Source organism: Boleophthalmus pectinirostris, unplaced genomic scaffold (genome assembly GCF_026225935.1).
Source record: "Boleophthalmus pectinirostris isolate CB_2022bp ecotype Guang Dong unplaced genomic scaffold, ASM2622593v1 HiC_scaffold_21, whole genome shotgun sequence".
NCBI lineage: Eukaryota > Metazoa > Chordata > Actinopteri > Gobiiformes > Gobiidae > Boleophthalmus > Boleophthalmus pectinirostris.
In genome coordinates, this window is record NW_026571175.1 from 4,455,534 (window position 1) to 4,477,298 (window position 21,765).

The window sequence follows — 21,765 nt, forward strand, 5'->3', positions numbered from 1 at the left end:
ATATTATAATTCTTCAGCTGTCTCTGCTTTTCAAACTACGACGTTAAATATCACCAAATCTGGAATTCAAATGCAGAGAGAGAGAGACAGATTTTATTGATGGCTGCAGCGATATTTCCACTGCTCGTCTTGGTGGCCTGTGTGTCTCAGTCAGTCAGTCAGGTCAGTTGAACAGGCGGACTGGTCAGGGAGGGTCAGCAGATCTGTGTCAGGGCAGTTTGAGGACAGGAACAGCCCTCTGGAAAAAAAAAGTGTCCCTCCTTTCTGTCCTGCAGCATCAGAGGAGCCTCCAGATGCACCAGATGAACACAACAGGAAAGGCCTCACTCTTACTCCACTCTGGGCTTTCTGTTTGTGACCAAATGGAACAGTCGTATAAAGTATTTCCTCTGGAAGGTCATTTGCTGCCACATACGGTGTAAAAAGTCTGTAACACCTCAAATGTCCATAGCCTCATTGAAATGGGAAAAACAACAGTTCATTCCCAAAATTCAACCACCTTGTATTCATTCCCTCTAAATCAGAAGTGTCAAACTCAAATTCACACAGGGCTGAAATTAAATCTGGGATTAAGTCGTGGGCCAAACTAAATATTTATTGAAACATTTCAACTACATCTGCATGTTTTCTCTTCTTTCAAGATGTCATGTTAAACCTTTTCTCATTAAAATAAATGTTTATAATAGTTCAGCTTAAACATTGAATCCAGAACAAACATAATATAAAATAACAGAATTTTAAATAAATCATGTCTCTATAGTCGATCTGTAGCTGGTGGGCAGCTCTAATACATATTTGATATGATTTCGTGGGCCAAGTATTTCCTCTAGAAGGTCTGTCACTTTTGCTGCCACATAAGGTGTGAAAAGTCTGTAGCATCTCAAATGTCCATAGCTAATGTCTTGGCAAGTGTTAGACATACAAAGGAATCAAAATGACTCTGCATAATAAATAATGAATAAATGTTTTTTTGTTGTTGTTGTTTTGTTTTGTTTTTTTGAGTCCAAGTGTTGTTTAGAGAGTTCTGTTCTTCGGGAGGACAGATTCCTGCGTCCTGGCCGCCCGGTGGATGAAGCTGAGCCTCTTGCACTGTCTCCATGGAGATGGAAAAAAAAAACAAACATTTAATTTCACTAAATTCAACGACCTTGTATTCATTCCCTCAAAGTGTTTCCTCTGGAAGGTCGTCTGTCACATTCGCTGACACATAAAGTGTGAAAAGTCTGAAGCAACTCAAGTGACCACAGCCCCTCAACAGTGACTCTTTTGGGGAAATATCACAATAAAAACAATATACTTTTATATTATGATCTCGTGAGTAATAGTACTTCATAACAGCAGTATTCTGTGTAGAGTGACATGTAGATCCGGTTTCCCACAGTGACTAAATCCATAACTTAAACCAACCCTGTCTGATCAGAATGATGAGCACTAAACTCACAATAACCATATTCTAACATTTTCAACTCAAACTATTTTCCTACATGGTTTTGTATTCCAGAATCGTCCCATCTCCAGAGCCCCGTGTTAAGCTCGGCCTTATTTTCATTCCTCTTCTCTTCTGTCTGTCTCTCTCTCTCGCTCTTCTTTTCTCCTGCTCTTGTCCTTTTGAATTTTCTCTTTACAAACGCAGCTCCTGTTTTGTCTTCTTCTCCTCATCTGTCTCTCCTCTCCTCTACCTCACTCTCTCTCCACTCGGCTCTCTTCTTCTTCTCTCTCTCCTCTTGAATTTTCGCTTTACAAACACAGCTCCAGTTTTGTCCTCTCCTCTCTCTTTCCCATCTCGCTCTCCCTCCTCTCCTCCGTCTCTTCTCTCTCCCTCGTTCACAAACTCTTCTGTGGCGGTCCATTGAAAGTGTTGAAATCTTCTCGTCTGTTTCATACATTATGCATCACGCGTTTATGTGGAGACTAACAAACAACTGCTGACGGACCTCTCTCTCTTTCTCTCTCTTTCTCTTTCTCTCTGCTTTTCTCCACCCTCTCTCTCCATCCTTTCTCTCCTCTGTCACCTCTCTCTGTCTCGTCCTTGGGTCGCTCCTCGTTCTCGTCTGTCACTCTCCTTTACTTCTTGTCCTTCGCTCCGTCCTCTCTATCTCATCCCTCTCTTTCCTCTCTCTTTGCTCTTGCCTACCCTTCTCTCTCTTCCCTTTCTTATCTCTCTCCTCTCTCACTCCCCCTTTCTTTCTTATCTCTCTCTCTCTCTCTCCTGTTTTTTTTCATCTCTTCATTTCTTCCCTTTATCACCTCTCTGACTCTTCTTTCATATTTTACTCTCCCTCTCTCATTCCTCTCTCTTCCCTCTTTCCTATCGCTCTCTCCTCTCTCACTCCTCTTCTCTTTTTTCTCTCTCTCTCCTCTCTCATTCCTCCTCTCTCATTTTTCTTATCTCTCTCTCCTTTCTCATTCCTCTTCTCTCCCTCTTTTGTCTCGCGCTTCTCTTATCTGTCTCTTCTCTCATTCTTCCTCTCTTCTTTTTCTTATCTCTCTCCTCTCCCATTTCCCCTCTCCTTTTTTCTTATCTCTCTTTCATTTCTTCCATCTATCACCTCTCTCTCATATTTTACTCTCACTCCTCTCTCTTCCCTCTTTCTTATCTCTCTCCTCCTCTTTCTTCTCTCTCTCCTTTTTCTTATCTCTCTCTTCTCTTTCTTATCCCTCTCTTCTCTTTTTTTATCTCTCTTCTCTCTCATTCCTCCTCTTCTCTCCTCTTTCTTATCTCTCTCTTCTTTCTTCTTTCTCATTCCTCCTCTCTCTCTTTTGTCTTATCTCTCTGTCCTCTCTCATTCCCCCTTTCTCTCCTTTTTCTTATCCCTCTCTTCTTTTTCTTATCTCTCTCTTCTCTTTCTTCTCTCTATCACCTCTCTCACTCCTCCTCTCTCTTCCCTCTTTCTCACTCCTCTTCTCTTTATTCTCTCTCCACTTTTTAAAAAACAGACATTCTGACTGTGAGCCTGACTGGGGGTCGCCTCTCCGCAGATCTGACCTGTAACTTGGCTCGTTTTGGCCTCCATGAAGACAGAACGAAAAACCGTGATCCATTAATAACACGTCCACGGGGAAAAGCATTTGACGAACTCTCCAGCAGAAAAGTCACGCAATGCAGCTTTAAAAAAAAAACGTGAATATAAATCTAACTCATACTCTAGTTCTAATTCTTTCATTTGTTTTCTACTTTTAAAATAATTTTGCTCTAATTTGGGTTGGACAGATCCATCTGAGACATTAAACATATGGACGTGAAACTGAAGCCAAGGCCCACAGCAGAGAGCGCCCCCTACTGACCACCGCCTGTTAACCCAGCTTTAACCCTGCGCACCCCGTCACCCCGCCACATGTCTGTACGGGGGCCCGCGGAGGACAAACCCTGTGTGCTGGACTAATAAGGATTTGGGCAGAGGAAAAAAGGTCAAGTTACAGACAAAAAGTGACAAAAGCAAATACGAAATTACAACTAGAAAAAAAAATTGCATGTTGTTTTTTAAATTAATACACAAAATATAATAAGACTGTATGTTCATGCTGTGTATGTTCATGGAAATAGAAAGAAAACACATACTTCCATCGAGATAGACATGAACTGTTGGCTCCAGTCAAATGAAGCTCAAGGAGGCTGGCAGTTATAGGGGCAAATTTGGAGACAGTTCCATATTAGGAGTAGGAATTGATTTACAGAGAAAACAGTGAAATAAAAACACCAGGATCATGTCGGGTGGGTTAATACAAACAGTTTAAGACCAAAAATGATGAACCTGACAGCAGCAGTGACAGAGAGAAGGGTGATGTTTTTTCAATACAAAGTGAACTGGAGCCAGAGCCAACGGAGCTGGAGACGTGCCCATGCTCACTTCATGTTCCTGTTCCTGCAAGTTGTTAGAGAAAAATGTTTGTTGTAACTGGGCCTCATTCATTTGTACAGAAGGCCTTCTTATGAACATTTTTTGCATTCACAAAATGTTTTCTTAAAGGGCCCATCTCATGTAAAATAACTCTTTTCACATTGTATCTTCTGCACATAAACAAGCACTATTTGGGTTTTGGAACATCCATTACACAATAGTTCTGAAATCTTACTGATTTCTTGGAGTCAGTCACAGACCAGGAACTATGAAAGGCCGACTATTGCTCCTCCCCCCGCCCGTCCTGAGAAAGCACAGGCTCCGCCCTCCAAACGTGACGTAGGCTCTGAGTGAGCCGCCCTTCCTCCGCCATCTCAGGGAGGGAGGGGAGACAGACGTGCACCCTGATAGTGGTAGAATAAACTTTTATTCATCATGGAGATACAGCCAGGACTGGTGGAGCGTCTGGATCACGTCAGAAGTGTGAATCAGCGAGCATGTGCTGAACCACTGACGTTATTTTTAAGAAGAATAAACGTTTACCTGATCGAGGAATACAAAATAATTAATTAATTTGCCTATAAAATTGGAATAAACCACCCACTTACTTCGGAATTAAGTTTAATTGTGAAAAATAATTTTCAATAGGAGTTAAGTGTTTACATGGTCTTTTTAAAGCGTAATCATTTTTTATTCAGAATTAAATTATTTTTATTCAGAATTAAAGCTCTCATGTAAATGTGGCAATTAAACAGCTCTAGCTCACATCTATTTAATTACAGGTGGTTTTATTATGGAAGCCCATTTCCAAGAGTAAAAAACTAAATAAAAGCCTCACAGAAAGTCATAATTATGAGTTTTAATCTCATAATTATGAGTTTTAAAGTCATAATTACTTTTATTCATCATGGAGATACAGCGCGTTCAACCGCATGTGTTGGACCTGAAATCGGACGAGGACTTTGAGGTGCACGAAGCTCAAGCACCGCGTCCACATCAGCTGAACATTACTGATTGGTAAAGTATTAATAAACACTAGTAGATAAACTTATTATATCATGTTCACTGCAGAGTAGAACAATGAACTTATGCTGATGCTTCTTGTAGGAATTGTCAGTCGATGCGGGGTGGAGGCGGTGGAGCAGGGGTGGGGGCTTTCTGCTATGTCAAACGCGTCATAGGTGTAGCTGCCGTGTCATCGTTATAGCAGCTTTAGTTCATTGTCACATGGGAGGGTGGAAGAAATACACTGCAATTTGTTAAAAAAAAAACAAAAAGCAAAAAAACGATCAATCTAAAAGACACTTTGGCAACATATAAAAGGCCCACACATCACTCTTCGAAGGTAGAAAGCTCTGAAAAGTTGATTTTGCATGAGATGGGTCCTTTAACTGAAAATGTTTTTCTGGAAGAACAATCCAAAGTCAGGAGCACTCATAAGAATAAAAATTCTACTGTTTTAGAATATTATCACTCTGATAATGCAACAAAAAAATGTCTCCATGATTGCAAGTTGTATATTTTCTTAAATTATTTCCTATAAACATATGTCCAAAAACATTCATGAGTTGTTTTCTAGTCTGTGTCTATATATAACAGACTTTCTCCAGGCTGCAGTTGAGTCTCAGCCTCTTCCAGCCACAGTGCCTCCATATGGGCCTCTGTCACAGCCCTGAACCTGGTCACTGTTGGACTCAACACCCCCAACACCCCCAACACCCCCACACCCATCACCCCCATCACCCCCATCACCCCATCACCCCATCACCCCCATCACCCACATCACCCATCACATCACCCCCATCACCCCATCACCCCCAACACCCCTCATCACCCACATCACCCCATCACCATCACCCCATCACCCCATCACCCACCATCACCCACATCAGCCCCCCAAACCCCCCCTTGACCAGAACGCACTCTTATGCACCCCCATCCCAGACCCCCTCCCTCACTATTTACTGCCAGGTCCATGATCGCAGAAAGCACGATAAATATGACAAAAGTGGATGTTTATTTCAATAAATGTATGACTTAAATCTTTCTCCCAGAGTGTGTCATGTGAGTTTGGACATTTGAAATCACCGCTAAAGCTGTAAAACAATCATACTTTGTAGACGCTCCACCTGACCTCCTCGTTCACTCTCTTCCTCACGCTTTCAAACATCCTAAAGCCAAACCCATATTGGTCGTATTTGGAAGTTCAGAGGACTTTTCTAACCAAATACATTACACTACATACTGTACATACTTTTCTATGTACATGAGCGTGGAGGTGTTCGTAGCTGAGTGTTGGTGAATTCGGTGCAACTGTCACTTAAGAAGGAATTTGTCTGCGCAAGAAGACTTTGTGAATCTGGCGCAGAGTCTCCCAGCATTTTCATAAAGTGGAAGTTACGAAAAAAAATTAAGAAAAGATTCATGAGGCCCAACGTTTTTTATATTTTTCCTCCCATACTCACAATTTCTGTCAATAATACAGATTGAATTAGCTTAATTAATTCACTAGTCCTTCAACTAAATAAAATAATACTTCTAAAAATAATAATACAAATAAATTAATCCTTATTTTATCCCTAATTGCAACTAACTTTGCAACTATCATCAAAATTCTCCTCCTAAACAGGACCATGAATGTTCAGACTGATCACAGGCTCCAGAAAATGTGCTCTTTAAATCATTTTTTTCTAGATTTTTCAGATTTTCAAATTGTTTTCCCTGCATTTCCTAATATGTCCATCGTGTCATCATAGTAACTCTGAAATATCCCACCATTAGAGGTAGATGTAGAACACCCCCAGCGTGATGTCACTACAGAGTATCAATACCACTTCTACTACGACTCAATGCATAGGTTCTCAAGAGGAAACTATTTTCAATCACTCGTGTTTTTCTGCTTGATTTTCCATTTCATTCTCGTCTCTCGCGGCGAATATATCAGACAATACGAGTGCTGGTCTAATACTGTGTGATTGTATCTGGGATTTTCAACAGTGCAATTCGTCTAGTGTAAAAGGCCCAGTAATCTGATAGTTTAAATAGTTATTATCTTCTCCTGATCATATCTCACTCTCATCTTCACTCAGAAGATACGACGCTTTAAGAAATATGGCACAGAACAAAGGAGGGCACGTCGCATTAGAGCTGATTGGAAATGAACTGCAGCGTGATGACGGGGCTGGAGGAGAGAGGCTGAAGAGAAAAGTGGATTCTGTACATTTAAAGGATTCAAAGATTCCTGAAGTGTTCCACAGTATGACAAAGGCCACGTTTACATGATGTTTTTGAATTTAGAATGAACTGTTCTGAATTCAATAGTTTGCAATTAAAATATTCTCTTTAGAGTTTACATGGAAATAATAATTCTGAATTGAGGTTTACATGGAAAACACGTTAAACTAACACCAACGTATTTACACCAACCGGAAGAAAACACACACTTCAGCTGCTACCGGCTTTTCTGTCATCTCGGTTTGTCGTTACGTCACGGACACAAACATGATCCAAACTTTTTCCTCAGTGGTTCTGATGATAATTGCGCAGCAGCTGGAGAATTCTCTCATCACGCTTTACGTCTGTCAGCTGAGGAGGAGAAGGGAAGAGTGTCGGAGAAGGAGGAAGAAGACAAACTGAGTCAACAGCTTGCTCTACCTCAGCCCACTCCCACATCCTGCTCACAAATCCAAAGAGACGTGGATGAAAGTCTGAAGTCAGGACTGGTGGAGCCGGATTGTCCAGATCGTATCAGAAGGGCGACACAACGAGCATGTGCTGAATGATTGAAATCATTTTTTATAAGAATAAACATTTGCATGATTGTGGAATACAAAATAATTAATTAATTTGGCTTTAAAATAAAAATAAACTACTCACTTACTTCGGTTTAATTGTGAATAATCATTTTAATTAGGAATGAAGTGTTTCTATGGTCTTTTTAAAGCGGAATAATTTTTTATTCAGAAATGAAATTATTTTTATTCAGAATTAAAGCTCTCATGTAAAAGTGGCAATTAAACAGCTCTAGCTCACATTTATTCAATTACAGGTGGTTTTATTATGGAAGGTCATTTCCACCAGTAAATAAAAAATAAAAGCCTCACAGAAAGAGGAGAACAATTCAGTTTGTCGACTGGACAAAAGTTAGTTTGGTTGAAGACGTTTAGCAGCTTCTTCAGTTCTGAAGATGAACTGAAGAAGCTGCTTGGATGAGCTGCGAAACGTCTTCAACCAAATTAACTTTTGTCCAGTCGACAAACTGAATTTTTCTCCTCATGGATTCTACCTGGACGACTGAGGGACTCTTCACACAGCCTCACAGAAAGTTATTATGTATAATTATGAGTTTTAATCTTATAATTACAAGATTTAAAGTCATAATTACAAGTTTTAAAGTCATAATGATGAGTTTTAAAGTCATAATGATGAGTTTTAAATTACAACTAATTACAACAATTACATCAAGGTTTAATGCCATAGTGTGAAACACTCCAGACAACACAATAACATCTCCATAAAGAAAAGCATTTGACGAACCCTCCGTCACAATGCACCTTTAAGAGAGTTTTTTTTTAACACGAAGTTCAAATGACACCATTTTTAACAGAGATGTTATTACATATTTGGCTTCATGTGATATTTATGGTCTAAAATTTGGCAGTGAAGCCCAATGTTCATTTACATGATGCCGCTGAATTGCCAACAATCAGCTGATAGTACTTTTATTCTCTTATACGTTAATAAGATACAGTGTTATGCTTACTTATGTTTTAGACACAATAGCACGCTGAAGAAAATGAAAGCACTGCCATGAATTACGAACCCTCCGTCACAATGCACCTTTAAGAGAGTTTTTTTTACATAAATTTGAGATGTTATTACATGAATATTGGGGGCGTGATGCTCTGTGTGAAGCTCAGGATAGACTTTAATCTGAGCTTAATTTTAGCACAATCGGACCAGAAAGAGTTGACTTACATGAAGCTACAACAGATGAGATGATTTGTGGTGTTAAAGAAGTCTACGGAAGCCGAGAGGGGTCACAACAAACGCAAACGCCGCAACAAATACAAATGCCACAACACATTAAAAAGTCACAACGAAAGTGACAGCGGGACTCTATTTTCTGACGGACCGATCAAGCGGCAAATGAAGAAGAAGAACTACAACGTGAAACGAATAATGATAAATCAATAAATTATTTCTACTTACGTTTCCAACTTCTCCGTTCCTTTACTTTTCACATTGTAGTTCTTCTTCATCACTTGCCGCTTGATTGATCCACCGGAAAATAGAGTCCCGCTGTCACTTCCGTTGTGGCTTTTTGATGTGTTGTGGCTTTTTAATGTGTTGTGGCTTTTTAATGTGTTGTGGCATTTGCGTTTGTGTTGTGGCGTTTGTATTTGTTGCGGCGTTTGCATTGAAATAGAGTCCCGCGGTCATTTCCGTTCTGGCTTGTTTTTGGTGTGTTGTGGCTTTTTGCTGTGTTGTCGCATTTGTATTTGTTGTGGCATTTGCGTTTGTTGTGACCCCTCTCGGCTTCCGTAGAAGTCCCTCTCAAATAACATTAGCAGTGTGGAGTAAGTTAACTGTAACAGTCTTGCTCCGGATTGACTCTTTGGAATTCCAACCGTGAGTATTATAGCAACCAAATATCTATCTATCTGCTTCAAATTCTCTCTATAACTGCAGTCTCGATGAGCTTCATTTGACTCTTTTAGTTTATTTTCTATGGTTTTACACAGATATAAAGCCACGTGGCACAATTCAATGTTGAAAATCGCATTCTATTGTCTAAATAAAGAATGTTTTAATACGTTTGTGGTACCAGAATCGAGTCTATTCCTTCGTATTGAAATTGAACTTTCCTCGTGACAACACCGCGTACAAACCCGAGCAGCCTCCAGCCAGCACAATAGATTACAATAGTTCTATAATGATTGTTTTTACTTTTCCATCACTATCGAGCGCAGACAAAGCCGTGTCAGATTCCTATCTCCTGTGAGCGTGGAGTACAAGCTTTAGGGCTGTCCTCTCTCCGTAAACTCTTCAGTGTGACGCCGCTATCTGCTCCTCTCTCCGCTCGATACCATTGACCTGTTTAAACACACACTTTCACACTTTCACATTCACAAGCGGAGGAAATAAGACGCAGTGTCGGGCAGGGGACGACAGAGAGCTCATTTCTTTTTCTTTTGTTGTCTTGATTGCAAAGGTTTTACTAATGTGGGAATGACTGCGTAACTGAAAACGTTTGTCAGTATTATTTGTTTTTATCAAAATTTGGCTCACTTACCTTGGTTTTCTCAACTTTCAGAGGTCTGCAACTAGCATGCAAACATCCACTCTCTGACTTATACCATTATTGCGGCAAATGTATATGAAAATCAGGTAGACGAGCTTTAGGTTGAGATTTGCATAGGCCCTGGTTCTGATAGTATAGACTGTAACTTCAATAGGTTGAGGTTTGGGTTGTATTGCAGGTTTTCTTTACATAGGCCGTGGTTCTTACTGCATAGGCCCTGTTTTGTCCCCCACCCTCTCTCCTCTCCCTCAGTCTCTCTCTTTCTTCTCTCTGTCTTCACTCTTTACCCCTTTCCTTTCTTCCTTTCTTTTGATTACATAGGGTCTCAGTGCATAGGCCCTGGTTGTAGTAGTTGCAGAAGCAGTCTCCCTCTGTCTCTCTGTCTGTCACTTCTTCTCTCTCTCTCTGTCTCTTTCTCTTTCTGGTGTATATTCAGCCTCTCTCTCTCTCTTTCTCTGTGTGTGTGTGTGTGTGTGTGTGTCTGGTCTGAGTGGAGCATTAGAGCTGATCAATAGCTCTGGTGCACTGGGACGACTCGGCTCTCCACATGAATATTCAAAAGACAAAACGCTCGCTAACATTTACAAGTGTGTGCATTTAGACTCTTCTACAAGTCTGATGTACAAGTGTGTGTGCATTTAGACTCTTCTACAAGTCTGATGTACAAGTGTGTGTGCATTTAGACTCTTCTACAAGTCTGATGTACAAGTGTGTGTGTTTAGACTCTTCTACAAGTCTGATGTACAAGTGTGTGTGCATTTAGACGCCTCTACAAGTCTGATGTACAAGTGTGTGTGTGTGTGTGTGTGTGTTTAGACTCTTCTACAAGTCTGATGTACAAGTGTGTGTGCATTTAGACTCTTCTACAAGTCTGATGTACAAGTGTGTGTGTTTAGACTCTTCTACAAGTCTGATGTACAAGTGTGTGTGTGTTTAGACTCTTCTACAAGTCTGATGTACAAGTGTGTGTGTTGTGTTTAGAAGTGTGTGCAGGGTAATGAGAAGTGAAGAGAACTCAGGTTTGTTTGTTCTACAGGAAAATGGAATCTAACAATAACAAGTGAAGGAATGATGAGAGAACTTCTACAGAGCTCAGCCCCAGGCTCTGGGTTTGGCAAACAACCAGGAGGTCTCTCTCTTTGTCTCTGGTGTGTGCAGTCTCTCTCTGTCTCTGTCTCTCTGTCTTTGTGGCATGTGCGGTCGCTGTCTCTTTCTTTTAGTCCTTATCTGTGTCTCTCTCTCTCTCTCTCTCTCTGTCTCTGTCTCGGTCGCTGGCTCTCTCTGTCTTTGTAGTGGGTGCAGTCTCTGTCTCTGTCTCTCTGTCTTTCTCTCTCTCTGTCTATCTCACGCTCTCTGTCTGTCTTTGTGGTGTTTGCAGTCGCTGTCTCTCTCTCTCTCTCTCTCTCTGTTTTTCTCTCTGTCTTTGTGGCGTGTGCAGTCGCTGTCTCTCTTTCTCTCAGTCCTTCTCTCTGTCTATCTCTCTGTCGGTCTCTCTGTTTTGCTCTCTGTCTATTTCTCTCTCTGTCTTTGTGGTGGGTGGAGTCTCTGTCTCTCTGTCTTTCTCTCTCTCTGTTTTTCTCTCTGTCTCTCTCTCTCTCTCTGTCTTTGTGGTGTTTGTAGTTTCTTTCTCTCTCTGCCTCTTTCTCTGTGTGTGTGTGTCTCTCTGTATCTCTCTCTTTCTCTCTATAAAATTTCAAACTCAATTTCAGTACTAAACAATAGACTCAATACTGATTCCGATACCACGTTGATAATAAAAGCGATGATAATTGGAAATAAATAAATAAATAAAGTGTAGTATTTTCTGTTCTGTTCTGGGTGTGTAATCCTCTGTGGTCCAGGTAGGTTCATTTCTTTTCTGTGAATGGAACTTTTTAGTATCGATACTTGTGAAAAATTAGTATCTAGTTTCGATACTGATACATGTGACCCTCTACATGCTAACAAAAAGTTCACGCATGCTGCACTAAGTACTCCTACTACTTTGATATTTGAAGTACTAAGGACAAAAATACTAGTGTGACTTCACGTTTTAACTCAACAGGCTGCTCACATTTTGCAGTGAGTCGGTTTGAAACTTTACCAACTTTAGTCCACTTCACACACACACACACACACACACACACACACACACACACACACACACACACACACACACACACACACACACACACACACACACACACTCACCCTCCTCACCTCCGTCTGTCGTCTGCTCTCTCTCTCTTCTCTCTCTTTTTCATAATCCTCCCTCCTCTGTCTCTCTCTTTCTCTGTTCTGTCTTTCTCCTTCTCTCTTCCGATCTCCTCTCTCTCCCTCTGTGTCTCCATCTGTCTCTCCCTCTCTTTCTTTCTTTCTATCTCCTCTCTCTCCCTCTGTCTCTCTCCCTCTCTTGGCTTATCCTCTCTCTTTCTCTCCATCCTCACTTTTGTCACTCTCTGATTTTTTTCTCTCCCTCATTTTCTGACTCTTTCTAGCCTCTATTCCCTCCGTCCATCTCTCTCCTTCTCTCTCCCTTCCTCACATTCTTTCTCATCTTTTCTTCTCTCTTCTCCCTCCTCTCTCTTTTTTTTGACTCCCTCTCTTCATTTCTCTCTTTCCTTTTCTGTGAGAGTAACAACTAAAACTTGAGTCTCTCTCTCCCTCCTTCTCGGGGTATTTCTCTTTCTTTCTCTGCCCTCTCTTCTCTCTGTCTCTCTCTCCCTCCCTCTCTCTTTCCTTCTCTCTCTTCCTTTTTTCTTTGTCTCCCTCCTTCTCTCTCTTCTCTCCTATTTCTTTCCATCTCTACAGTATCTCCTTCTTTCCTTCGCTCAGTCTCCTCTCTTTTCTCAGCTTCCCTCTCGTCTCTTCCTCTCTCTCTCTCTTTCTTTCCCACCCTCCCTCCGTCTCCCTCCATCTCCCTCCCTCTCTATCTGTCTGTTCATCTGTTTCATTTTATTGTCGAGGAGGCATTGTGGGTAATTACAAAAAGCCGGTCAAGCACCGCACAGTTTGTTTGTGAGGACGATCTGCCAATAAAACCAATCGTCTCCCTCTGTCCCCTCCTTTCTCTCTCTCTTCTCTCTCTCTGCACCCGCCGAATGTTACTCCTGCCCGGGAACACCGCGCGCCTGCCTGCTCCTGCCGCTCCTGTCGATAATTTATTCCGAAGAGCCGGACTTTTCTGCCGACGAAACAAAAACGCAGCATCTTTGAGGATCTGCACGGTGGCGGAGAGGGTAGGCAAAGCGAACGGCGCAGGTGCAGGCTTTTAAACACGAGGATGATTACAGTTGTCCTCAGAAAACCTCGTGAAATTACAGTTTGTGAGTGGCCGAGTTAATGAGCCGTTAGCGACAGTGGTATTAAAAGTTGCAAAAGAAACATGTCAGGGCTTTGTACCAGGTGGAGCTTGAGTTTAAAGGTCCTGTGTTACTCAAACGTGACTCTTGTGGCCTTAAGTCGGGCTATAATGTTGGATTTGTGTTTTGTTTTGTTTGAGTAATCCTTTTTTATACTCTTTTTCCAAAGCTCAAAATGCTCTGTTCCACCTCGTGATGCCATGAAGTGGTAAGTTTCAAGTGAACAGCTACATTTTACCTTTAGACAGACTGAAATCATCCAAATTATTCTAGTGAAGGTGTGCGGAGTTTAAAAACACATTGGAGCACTTCCTGTATTGCCACATGACATCACAAAATGGAACAGTGTGTTTTCTGTTAGAGAAAAAGCCTAAATTTGCAGGGTTTGTATATTAGAAAAATCGGACTTTTGTGTCAGAGTCGTGTCTGAAACGGCCTCTTTAGGATCAACTATGGCCAGAATGTTTGAATTTTCAGGTTGGACTATCCATCCATCCATGTTCTTCTGCTTATCCGGGGCCGGGTCGCAGGGGCGGGATTCTAAGCAGGGAGTCCCAGACTTCCTTCACCCCAGACACTTCCTCCAGCTCCTCCAGGGAGACACTGAGGCGTTCTCAGGCCAGCCGAGAGACATAGTCCCTCCAGTGTGTCCTGGTTCTTCCCCAGAGCCTCCTCCCAGTGGGACATGCCCGGAACACCTCCTGAGGGAAACACCCTGGAGGCATCCGGAGCAAATGCCTGAGCCTCAGTTGCTCCTCTCAACATTGAAGAGCAGCAGCTCTACTCCGAGCTCCTCCCAAGTGACTGAGCTCCTCACTCTATCTCTAAGGGAGCGCCCAGACACCCTGTGAAGGAAATTCATTTCGGCTGCTTGTATCTGCAATCCTGTCCTTTTAGTCATTACCCAGAGCTCATGAGCATAGGTGAGGAAAGGATCAGATTGAGGATAAATCGAGAGCTTTGCCTTTCAGCTCAGCTCCCTCTTCACCTCATCTCAAGCTCCATCCTCCCCTCACTCGTGAACAAAGCCCCGAGATACTTGAACTCCTCCACTTGAGGCAGGGACTCTCCAGCTACCCAGAGAGGTGGACTAACGGCCGCCGATGAGTCAGATGCAGGTTATGACGTGACGAGCGCAGTCACTGGCGTCTATGGGAGGTACGTGAGGAGCCCCTCTCAGCTCCGACCCCACCTGGCACCACCGGGCACCACAATGTTCCACCATGTCTTCAGAAAAGGGAAAAGGCGTGACACGAGCACAAATGTCCACTCTGTTTCAAAGTCTGGAGCACACCGGTCTGCGCCGTGTTGGACTGTTGTAGCTGTCAGTCAGCTGTCAATCATCACTCTAGTGCCCGCCCCAACCCACCAGGCACTGCCAACTCTAGTGGATTTTTCAGATTTTGCTTAGGGGAGGAGTAAAGCTTCAGGAGGGAGTTTGATGGCTTTTTGTACATGTGTGAATGAAACAAAACACAACTCTATGTCTGTTCGTTATGAGGAAACAACATTATAATGCAATATAGTCCCTGTTGTCAAAGTTTTCAGCTTGTCCAAGAAAGGGTGGAAGTAAAAGGCTGGAGAGCAACTGGACGTCTTAAGCAGGAGAAGTTTATTTACCATCAATAATACAGGCCCGGGGGGACGTGAAAAATCAACAGTATGATTTCAAAAGTGAACATATTATGATCTCTGAGTGTTCAAACCTCTTGATTATGCTTCCAAAGGAGGAGGAGGTTTACAAAGCAAGTGTGGTGAGACTATGAAGGTCAGTAGACACCGGTTAGACAGCAATATGCCACAATTTAGTGGTATGCCAAGGGAAACTCATGGTGTAAATGTAGCTTTTGTGATTCAAAACGATTCAATAGTACGCTGAGATGTACGTGGAAGATAAATTACTTAAATTCTCTTACAGTCCCTTTAAGTAAAATGGCTTCATAAATGTGTAGAGCTGCAATGACTGATCGTGTAAACATGACCAGTCAACAATAAACAAAAACAGTATTATTAGTAGTCTGTTCTTTTCTATACTTTTGATCACGCTATGAGGCAATATCAATAATATGAAGATCTATAATAATAACATGACCATTTGAGCTTCAGCCCACAGTCCAGACTACAACACCCACGATGCATTGCACAACAATAGCCTACAAGCTGGAGTGTGAAAGCTAACAGCAGCAGTTCGCCGTCACACGCTGCCTTTGTATGAGCCATGGTCATGTTTAGAGTCCAATACGTCAATGTGTAGCACCCACACCGACACCGACACGTACACTAACACAACGCCTTTTATATATAGGCTCAATGAAGCATACGTACAGGTCAGATCTGAACATGAGCAACCAGAACATTTGTCAAACTATTTGTCTTGTTGTGGCCAGTAATCGATGTTAATAATGCACTTTACTTTACAAGCTCTCACTGCTGTGTCATTATTCATTCACTCAGAGGCGGTGCATTACTATTGTAGCCACAGCTGCCCCGGGACAGATTGTGACACGCCACCACATTCACACTGCAAAGACTAAAATCTAGCCAATGGAACTAGACTTTTTGTACTTAAAATATGAAAATACATCTTGCTCCACCTAAGATAAGAAAAACAATGACTTTTTGCACTTAAAATAAGAAACAAAATGTGATATTGCTTGAATTAAGAAAACCACACTTATTCCACTGGTAGAAATGTTTTACTTGTCATGTTGAATTGACTCAAGTAAAATGTTCTTAATTCAAGTCATTGATTTTTGCAGTGCATACAAAACAACAACAGAACTTGGTCCGAGCTGGGAATCGATCCTCCGACCTTTGGTTTGTCGGACCACACTGCAGAAAAGCTTGGCCAACATTTAAGATATAAACACTTAAATCTATCAGAACATGACTTAAAACTTGTTTAATTTATCTGTCCATGCAGCAAGATCATTTTATTTGACAAGTCAAATGATCTGCCAATGGAGCAAGACTTTTTGTACTTAAAATATAAAAACAAGTCATATTGTCAAGTTGAATCTAAGTAAAATATTCTTAACTTAAGTGATTTTATCTTACCTAGATACTGCTGTTTGCAGTAGAAACACTGCAAAAAAGCTTGGCCAAAATATAAGATATAAACACTTAAATCTATCAGAAAATAATGTAAAAGTAGTTTAATTATCTGTCCATGCAGCAAGATCATTTTGCTTGACAAGTGAAGCATCTCAGAACCAGTAAGCAGATCATAAATCTGGAAACAAGATGAAAAACTTGATGCAAGTTTTAAAATCTTGACCAGATCTGAAGTATTTGCAGTGCAGTGCTCTCACCACTGAGCCACTGTCGCTCCAATCTGATATTTGTTATATTTGATCATGTGTAAATGTCCAGATGATGACATAATGATCAGAGTTGGGAAGGTGACTTTTAAAATGTATTCCCCTACAGATTACAGATTACATATCCCAAAATGTAGTTTGTAACAGTAATCCAATAAATTACTTAAGGTGAGTAAAGTAATCTGAATACTTTGGATTACTTGATTTGCTGTAGAGAAGCAAAGACTAGGATATCGTACCACCAAGATGTTTGTCTGCTAAAAGAAAAGAAAAAGCCCAGACTTTACTCAACCGTATTAAAAATATTATTGATAGAAGAAGAGACACGTCCGTGCAGCATGATTTAGTCCTGTTAAATCCAGTTTGAGACATAGTATAGACCTGGTTTTAGTCCTGGTTTAGTCCTAGTTTAGACCTAGTTTAGACCTGGTTTAATCCTGGTTTAGACCTGGTTTGGACCTGGTTTGGACCTGGTTTAATCCTGGTTTAGACCTGGTTTAGACCTGGTTTAGACCTGGTTTAGTCTTGGTTTAGTCCTACTTTAGGCCTGGTTTTGACCTGGTTTAGACCTGGTTTGGACCTGGTTTAATCCTGGTTTAGACCTGGTTTAATCCTGGTTTGGACCTGGTTTAATCCTGGTTTAGACCTGGTTTAATCCTGGTTTGGACCTGGTTTGGACCTGGTTTATTCCTGGTTTAGACCTGGTTTAGACCTGGTTTAATCCTGGTTTAGTCCTGGTTTAATCCTGGTTTAGACCTGGTTTAGACTTGGTTTAGTCCTGGTTTAGTCCTGGTTTAGTCCTGGTTTAGACCTGGTTTGGACCTGGTTTAGTGTCCGGCAATAAGTGAAATTACCGAGAAAAAAAAGAAAAAAAAGGAAAGTGAAAACTGAAAATACCTCTGTGTAATCCATTTATTTCAACCAAGTAACTGTAATCCAATTACCACTCACTTAAACAGTAACTGTAACCGAATACAGTTACTCATAATTTGTACTCTGATTAACTCTGGTACATGTAATCTGTTACTCCCCAACACTGATAATGATCCATAGTTGACATAGATTATAACCACAGAACAGACAGAAACATAAAACTAGTGTGTGTTCTTTAATAAATGCATATGCCCCTTTAGACCTGGTTGTACTGTACAGGCTCTGGCTCGGGTTCTGGTGCTGGTGTGTTTTTAGACCTGGTTGTACTGTACAGGTTCTGGCTCGGGTTCTGGTGCTGGTGGGCTGTGACTGACGCACACTCAGGACAAAAACAAACGCCTTTATTTAGAACCTGAGTCTGTTTAAAGATGGATCAGTCTCACAACACAGACTTATGTAACACGCCCAGGCAAAGTCACACCTTTCTATACAAATCAACACTTTTATTTAACTTCCAGCACTTCTAAGATTAACAGAACTTACATGAAATAGAGTCCAGGCTTTAAATATTACTGTACGACTGATTTCAAAGGCCCATAATACACTATTTTATGATCAATGTTATAATGTTGTTTCTTTTTCCTGTTGTTTCATTTCCTTTGTGAATCACTTTAACAAAGTTTTAATAAATTATTTTCTTTGCACACAAAACTGAAGAAAGAACACAACAAGTCTGCATGTAGTTGACTCAACCTGTCTAAGTTTTTAATATTTATCAGAAAATAACTACTCAGTATTCTGTTTGAGTGTCATTTTCTTGACATTTAAGGCCAGATTTGGGATTCGGGACAAGAGTTTAGATTTCAGGACTGTTCTGAATGTTTCCGTATGTTTTTGATGAGGCACAACATTCGAACACGACACAAGAGTCAATTCTGTCAGTTTAAGTAAATTTTACTTGAAAAGAAAATTTTACTTGAAAAGTAAAATGACTTGCCAGTGGAACTAGACTTTTTGTACTTAAAATATGAAAATACATCTTGCTACACTTAAAATAAGAAAAACAACTTCTTGAACTTAAAATAAGAAACAAAATCTAATGGTGCTCGAATGAAGAAAAACACACTTATTCACTTATTCTGTTGGTAGATGATGTGACTTGTCAAGTTGGATCAAATAAAGTCAGATGTTCTTAATTTAAGTCATTTTAATTTAGCTAAACATTGTTTGTCCGAGATCAGCAACCTCACTTCAGTCAGTGTGTCCCAGGCAGGGGTATAGTGGGTGTGGTATGCAGGTTTACGCCGTTCACTCACTTCTCCCGACGTGAGCTATTAAAAAATAACAAATATAAAATAGCTACGACTACAACAGCTACTGGCAACTGTGAAAACAACCTGCACAGACTAATGATATCTGCACTACTGTCCTATAGTGACCTGCCACATGAGGGGACCATGACTGAACCAGGACTGAACCAGGACTGAACCAGGACTGAACCAGGACTGAACTAGCACTAAAACAGGCCTAACCCAGGACTAACCAGAACTAAACCAGAGCTAAACCAGGACTAAAGGTCGGGACGTGCCCGCAGGTGCGCTCGTGTAGACCATCGGGTGACTGCAGGAAAAAGGACTGGTGCAGAGCTCAGCACCCCTTGGGGCTCGGCACAACCATCGCCCGATCACACTTTGCTGACACCCTGTTCCATGAACACAGGGTTTTCTCCCTCTCTCTCTCTCTCTCTCTATCTCTCCTACATTGGTCCTGGTTTAGACCTGGTTTAGACCTGGTTTAGACCTTAAATGGTCTATTTTCAAACTTTTTTCACAAATAAACCTCACTGGACCCAAGAGTTGGATGGGTGAGTGGTTTTGTTTGTTTGTGGCGTTCACGGTGACTCTGGGCTTTGTTCAGTTGTGGCGTGTAGGGAGGGTGTGTCTGGCACCGCTGGATTGTCGGCGTGTTTGCAGTGACTCAGTTGTTCAGTCGTGTCTAGAAGCGGCACATTGCACTCGCTTTTTCGGTTCGTTCCTCCGTTCTGTTCCTCGTCGGCGTGGAGTGATGAGTGTGTCTGTGGGTGTTTTTTGCTGTGCGGTCGCTGTCTGCTCCGTGTGTGTTTGCGTGTTCTGCGGGTGTTGTGGCTTTGTAGTTTACTGAAGTCGTGCTGGGACACCCGAGTGGATTCGTGTATGGGGCGCTCTGGATTGTGGAGCGCAGTCGTTTTTTGATGAGGTTGGAGGCTTAAGAGTGCGTCTAATAGCCCAGAAAATACAGTAGTCCTGGTGCAGACCTGGTTTAGACCTGGTGTAGTCCTGGTTCAGTCCTGCTTTAGTCCTGGTCTAGACCTGGTTTAGTCCTGATTTAGTCCTCCTCGCTCATTCACGAATCACGTACTCCCACTTAAAAAATCCCCACTACACCACTGGTCCCAGAGCAGGAGTGAATGAATAATGCACAAAACTGTAAAGTGACTTTGAGCGCCTAGGTAGAGTACATTTTGTGTAATATAGAACCTTTAATGTTCTCAAATATTCAACTACAACAGTGAAAAGTGCCTAAAATCCCAAATCTACTACCCATGGGTTTCTAAGCAATGAAAAATCAGCACTGTTGCCATAGCGATGAACAATGAATATATTACAATTTTTGAATAAGAAAAAGTCCTCAAAATGTTGAAGTCGAAACTCATGAATTCATATATTTCCATGTTTAATTCCCAAATCCTTTTCCAACAACAAGATACGAGCAGCTTCACGCAATAAAGCAAAACACCACACCACAAAATCGCTTTTCTCAACGGTATTTAAATCGCAAAAAAGACAAAACTATAAAATCTCGGTTCCTACCTTCACAGCTGCTATGCCCCTCCTCGTACCCCGCGCTGCAGCTGCACTTCCCGATCGGAACCAGCCACTCCCCCTCGGCGCTGCAGTGCATTCTGGGAGGACTGTCCGTATCCACCTCTGAGTTATTCACGCACGCCCCCCTCACCTCCACCAGGGTCGCGAACGCCGCCTCCGCCACCGTGTCCGGAAACACGGCCAGGTTCTGCACGGTGGCCAGACAGCGCTTGTAGTACACCCTCACCGCCACCAGGGCCACGCACGCTCCCACGTCCTGGAACGCCAAATGGAAGCCTTTTCGGTTCAGGTGCCCGATCTCTCTCACTTCGGTGTTCAGTTTCATCTTCCGTTCTCCCAGATCTCCCTGCGTGAAGCTTTCGTCCGCCGCTATGGTGTCGATCTTGGTGTAGCGGTCTTCTCTGGTGACGCCGCCCAGGTCGCGGTCGGACTCCACGTAGAGGAGGTTGAACGTTTCCTTGCACGTCCCAGCCACGCCCGGGATGCTGTTGCAGTCTCGGAGGGTGAACTGCAGCTCCACGAAGATGCGCTGGCCCCCCCTCCTGGCCACCCAGCCCGTCTGCAGCCAGTTGTTCTGCTGCAGGGGCTCCATCACGTTACACACCTGGTACGTGCGGATGGGCTTGTACTTCTCGTCCACGCCGCTGATCTCCTCCCACTGCAAAGAGAGAGGGAGAGAAAGAGAGACAGAGAAAGAAAGAAAGGGGTTAGGGCTGTGGTTAGCATTGCATTTTTTTTAAGTGTGGCTGTATAAAGAAGTGGACTTAAGGGTGCTTTTACGCCGACAGCAGTTCCAATCGAACAAGAAGCTCTTAGTTAGGTTTATTTTTGTTGGTGTGAAAGTATCAATCACACTTGGATCAATCACACTTGGATCAATCGCACTTGGAGAAATCAAGCGGGTGGAGACCCCCAAAAAAAGGTGGTCTTGGTCCGCTTGACTCTGCACCAAATGCCAAACTCTGGTGCGGTCCTTCTGGTGAGAATGCAAACTCAGGTCCAAACCATAGACAGTAGGTCCAAACAAACTATTTGAAATGATGTATAAATCCAACTATTTGAAGTGCATCTTGGGCAAGCTCGGACTCCCACCAACCTCCCCGGTCTTCTAAATTTCCATCATCTCGAATTGAGCCCCTCGCCTCAGTCAGTTAAGGGGTGTGATGGAGGCTGGTCTTTGCTGCCTGTTCCCTGCAGAGTGGCTCTGTGGGAAGGCCAGTTGGC

The 21,765-nt window shown here is 42.2% G+C and overlaps 1 protein-coding gene across 1 annotated transcript in view; it reads right to left on the bottom strand.

The window, feature by feature from the left end:
* Positions 1-21,765, bottom strand: part of LOC110157791 (ephrin type-A receptor 7-like) — a 358,749-nt gene that overhangs the window by 328,053 nt on the left and 8,931 nt on the right. Inside the window, exon 3 of the mRNA XM_055157155.1 lies at positions 20,527-21,199. Within this exon, the coding sequence (XP_055013130.1) occupies positions 20,527-21,133 (607 nt within the window). The 5' untranslated portion in view covers positions 21,134-21,199. The remainder of the gene's footprint in view (positions 1-20,526; positions 21,200-21,765) is intronic.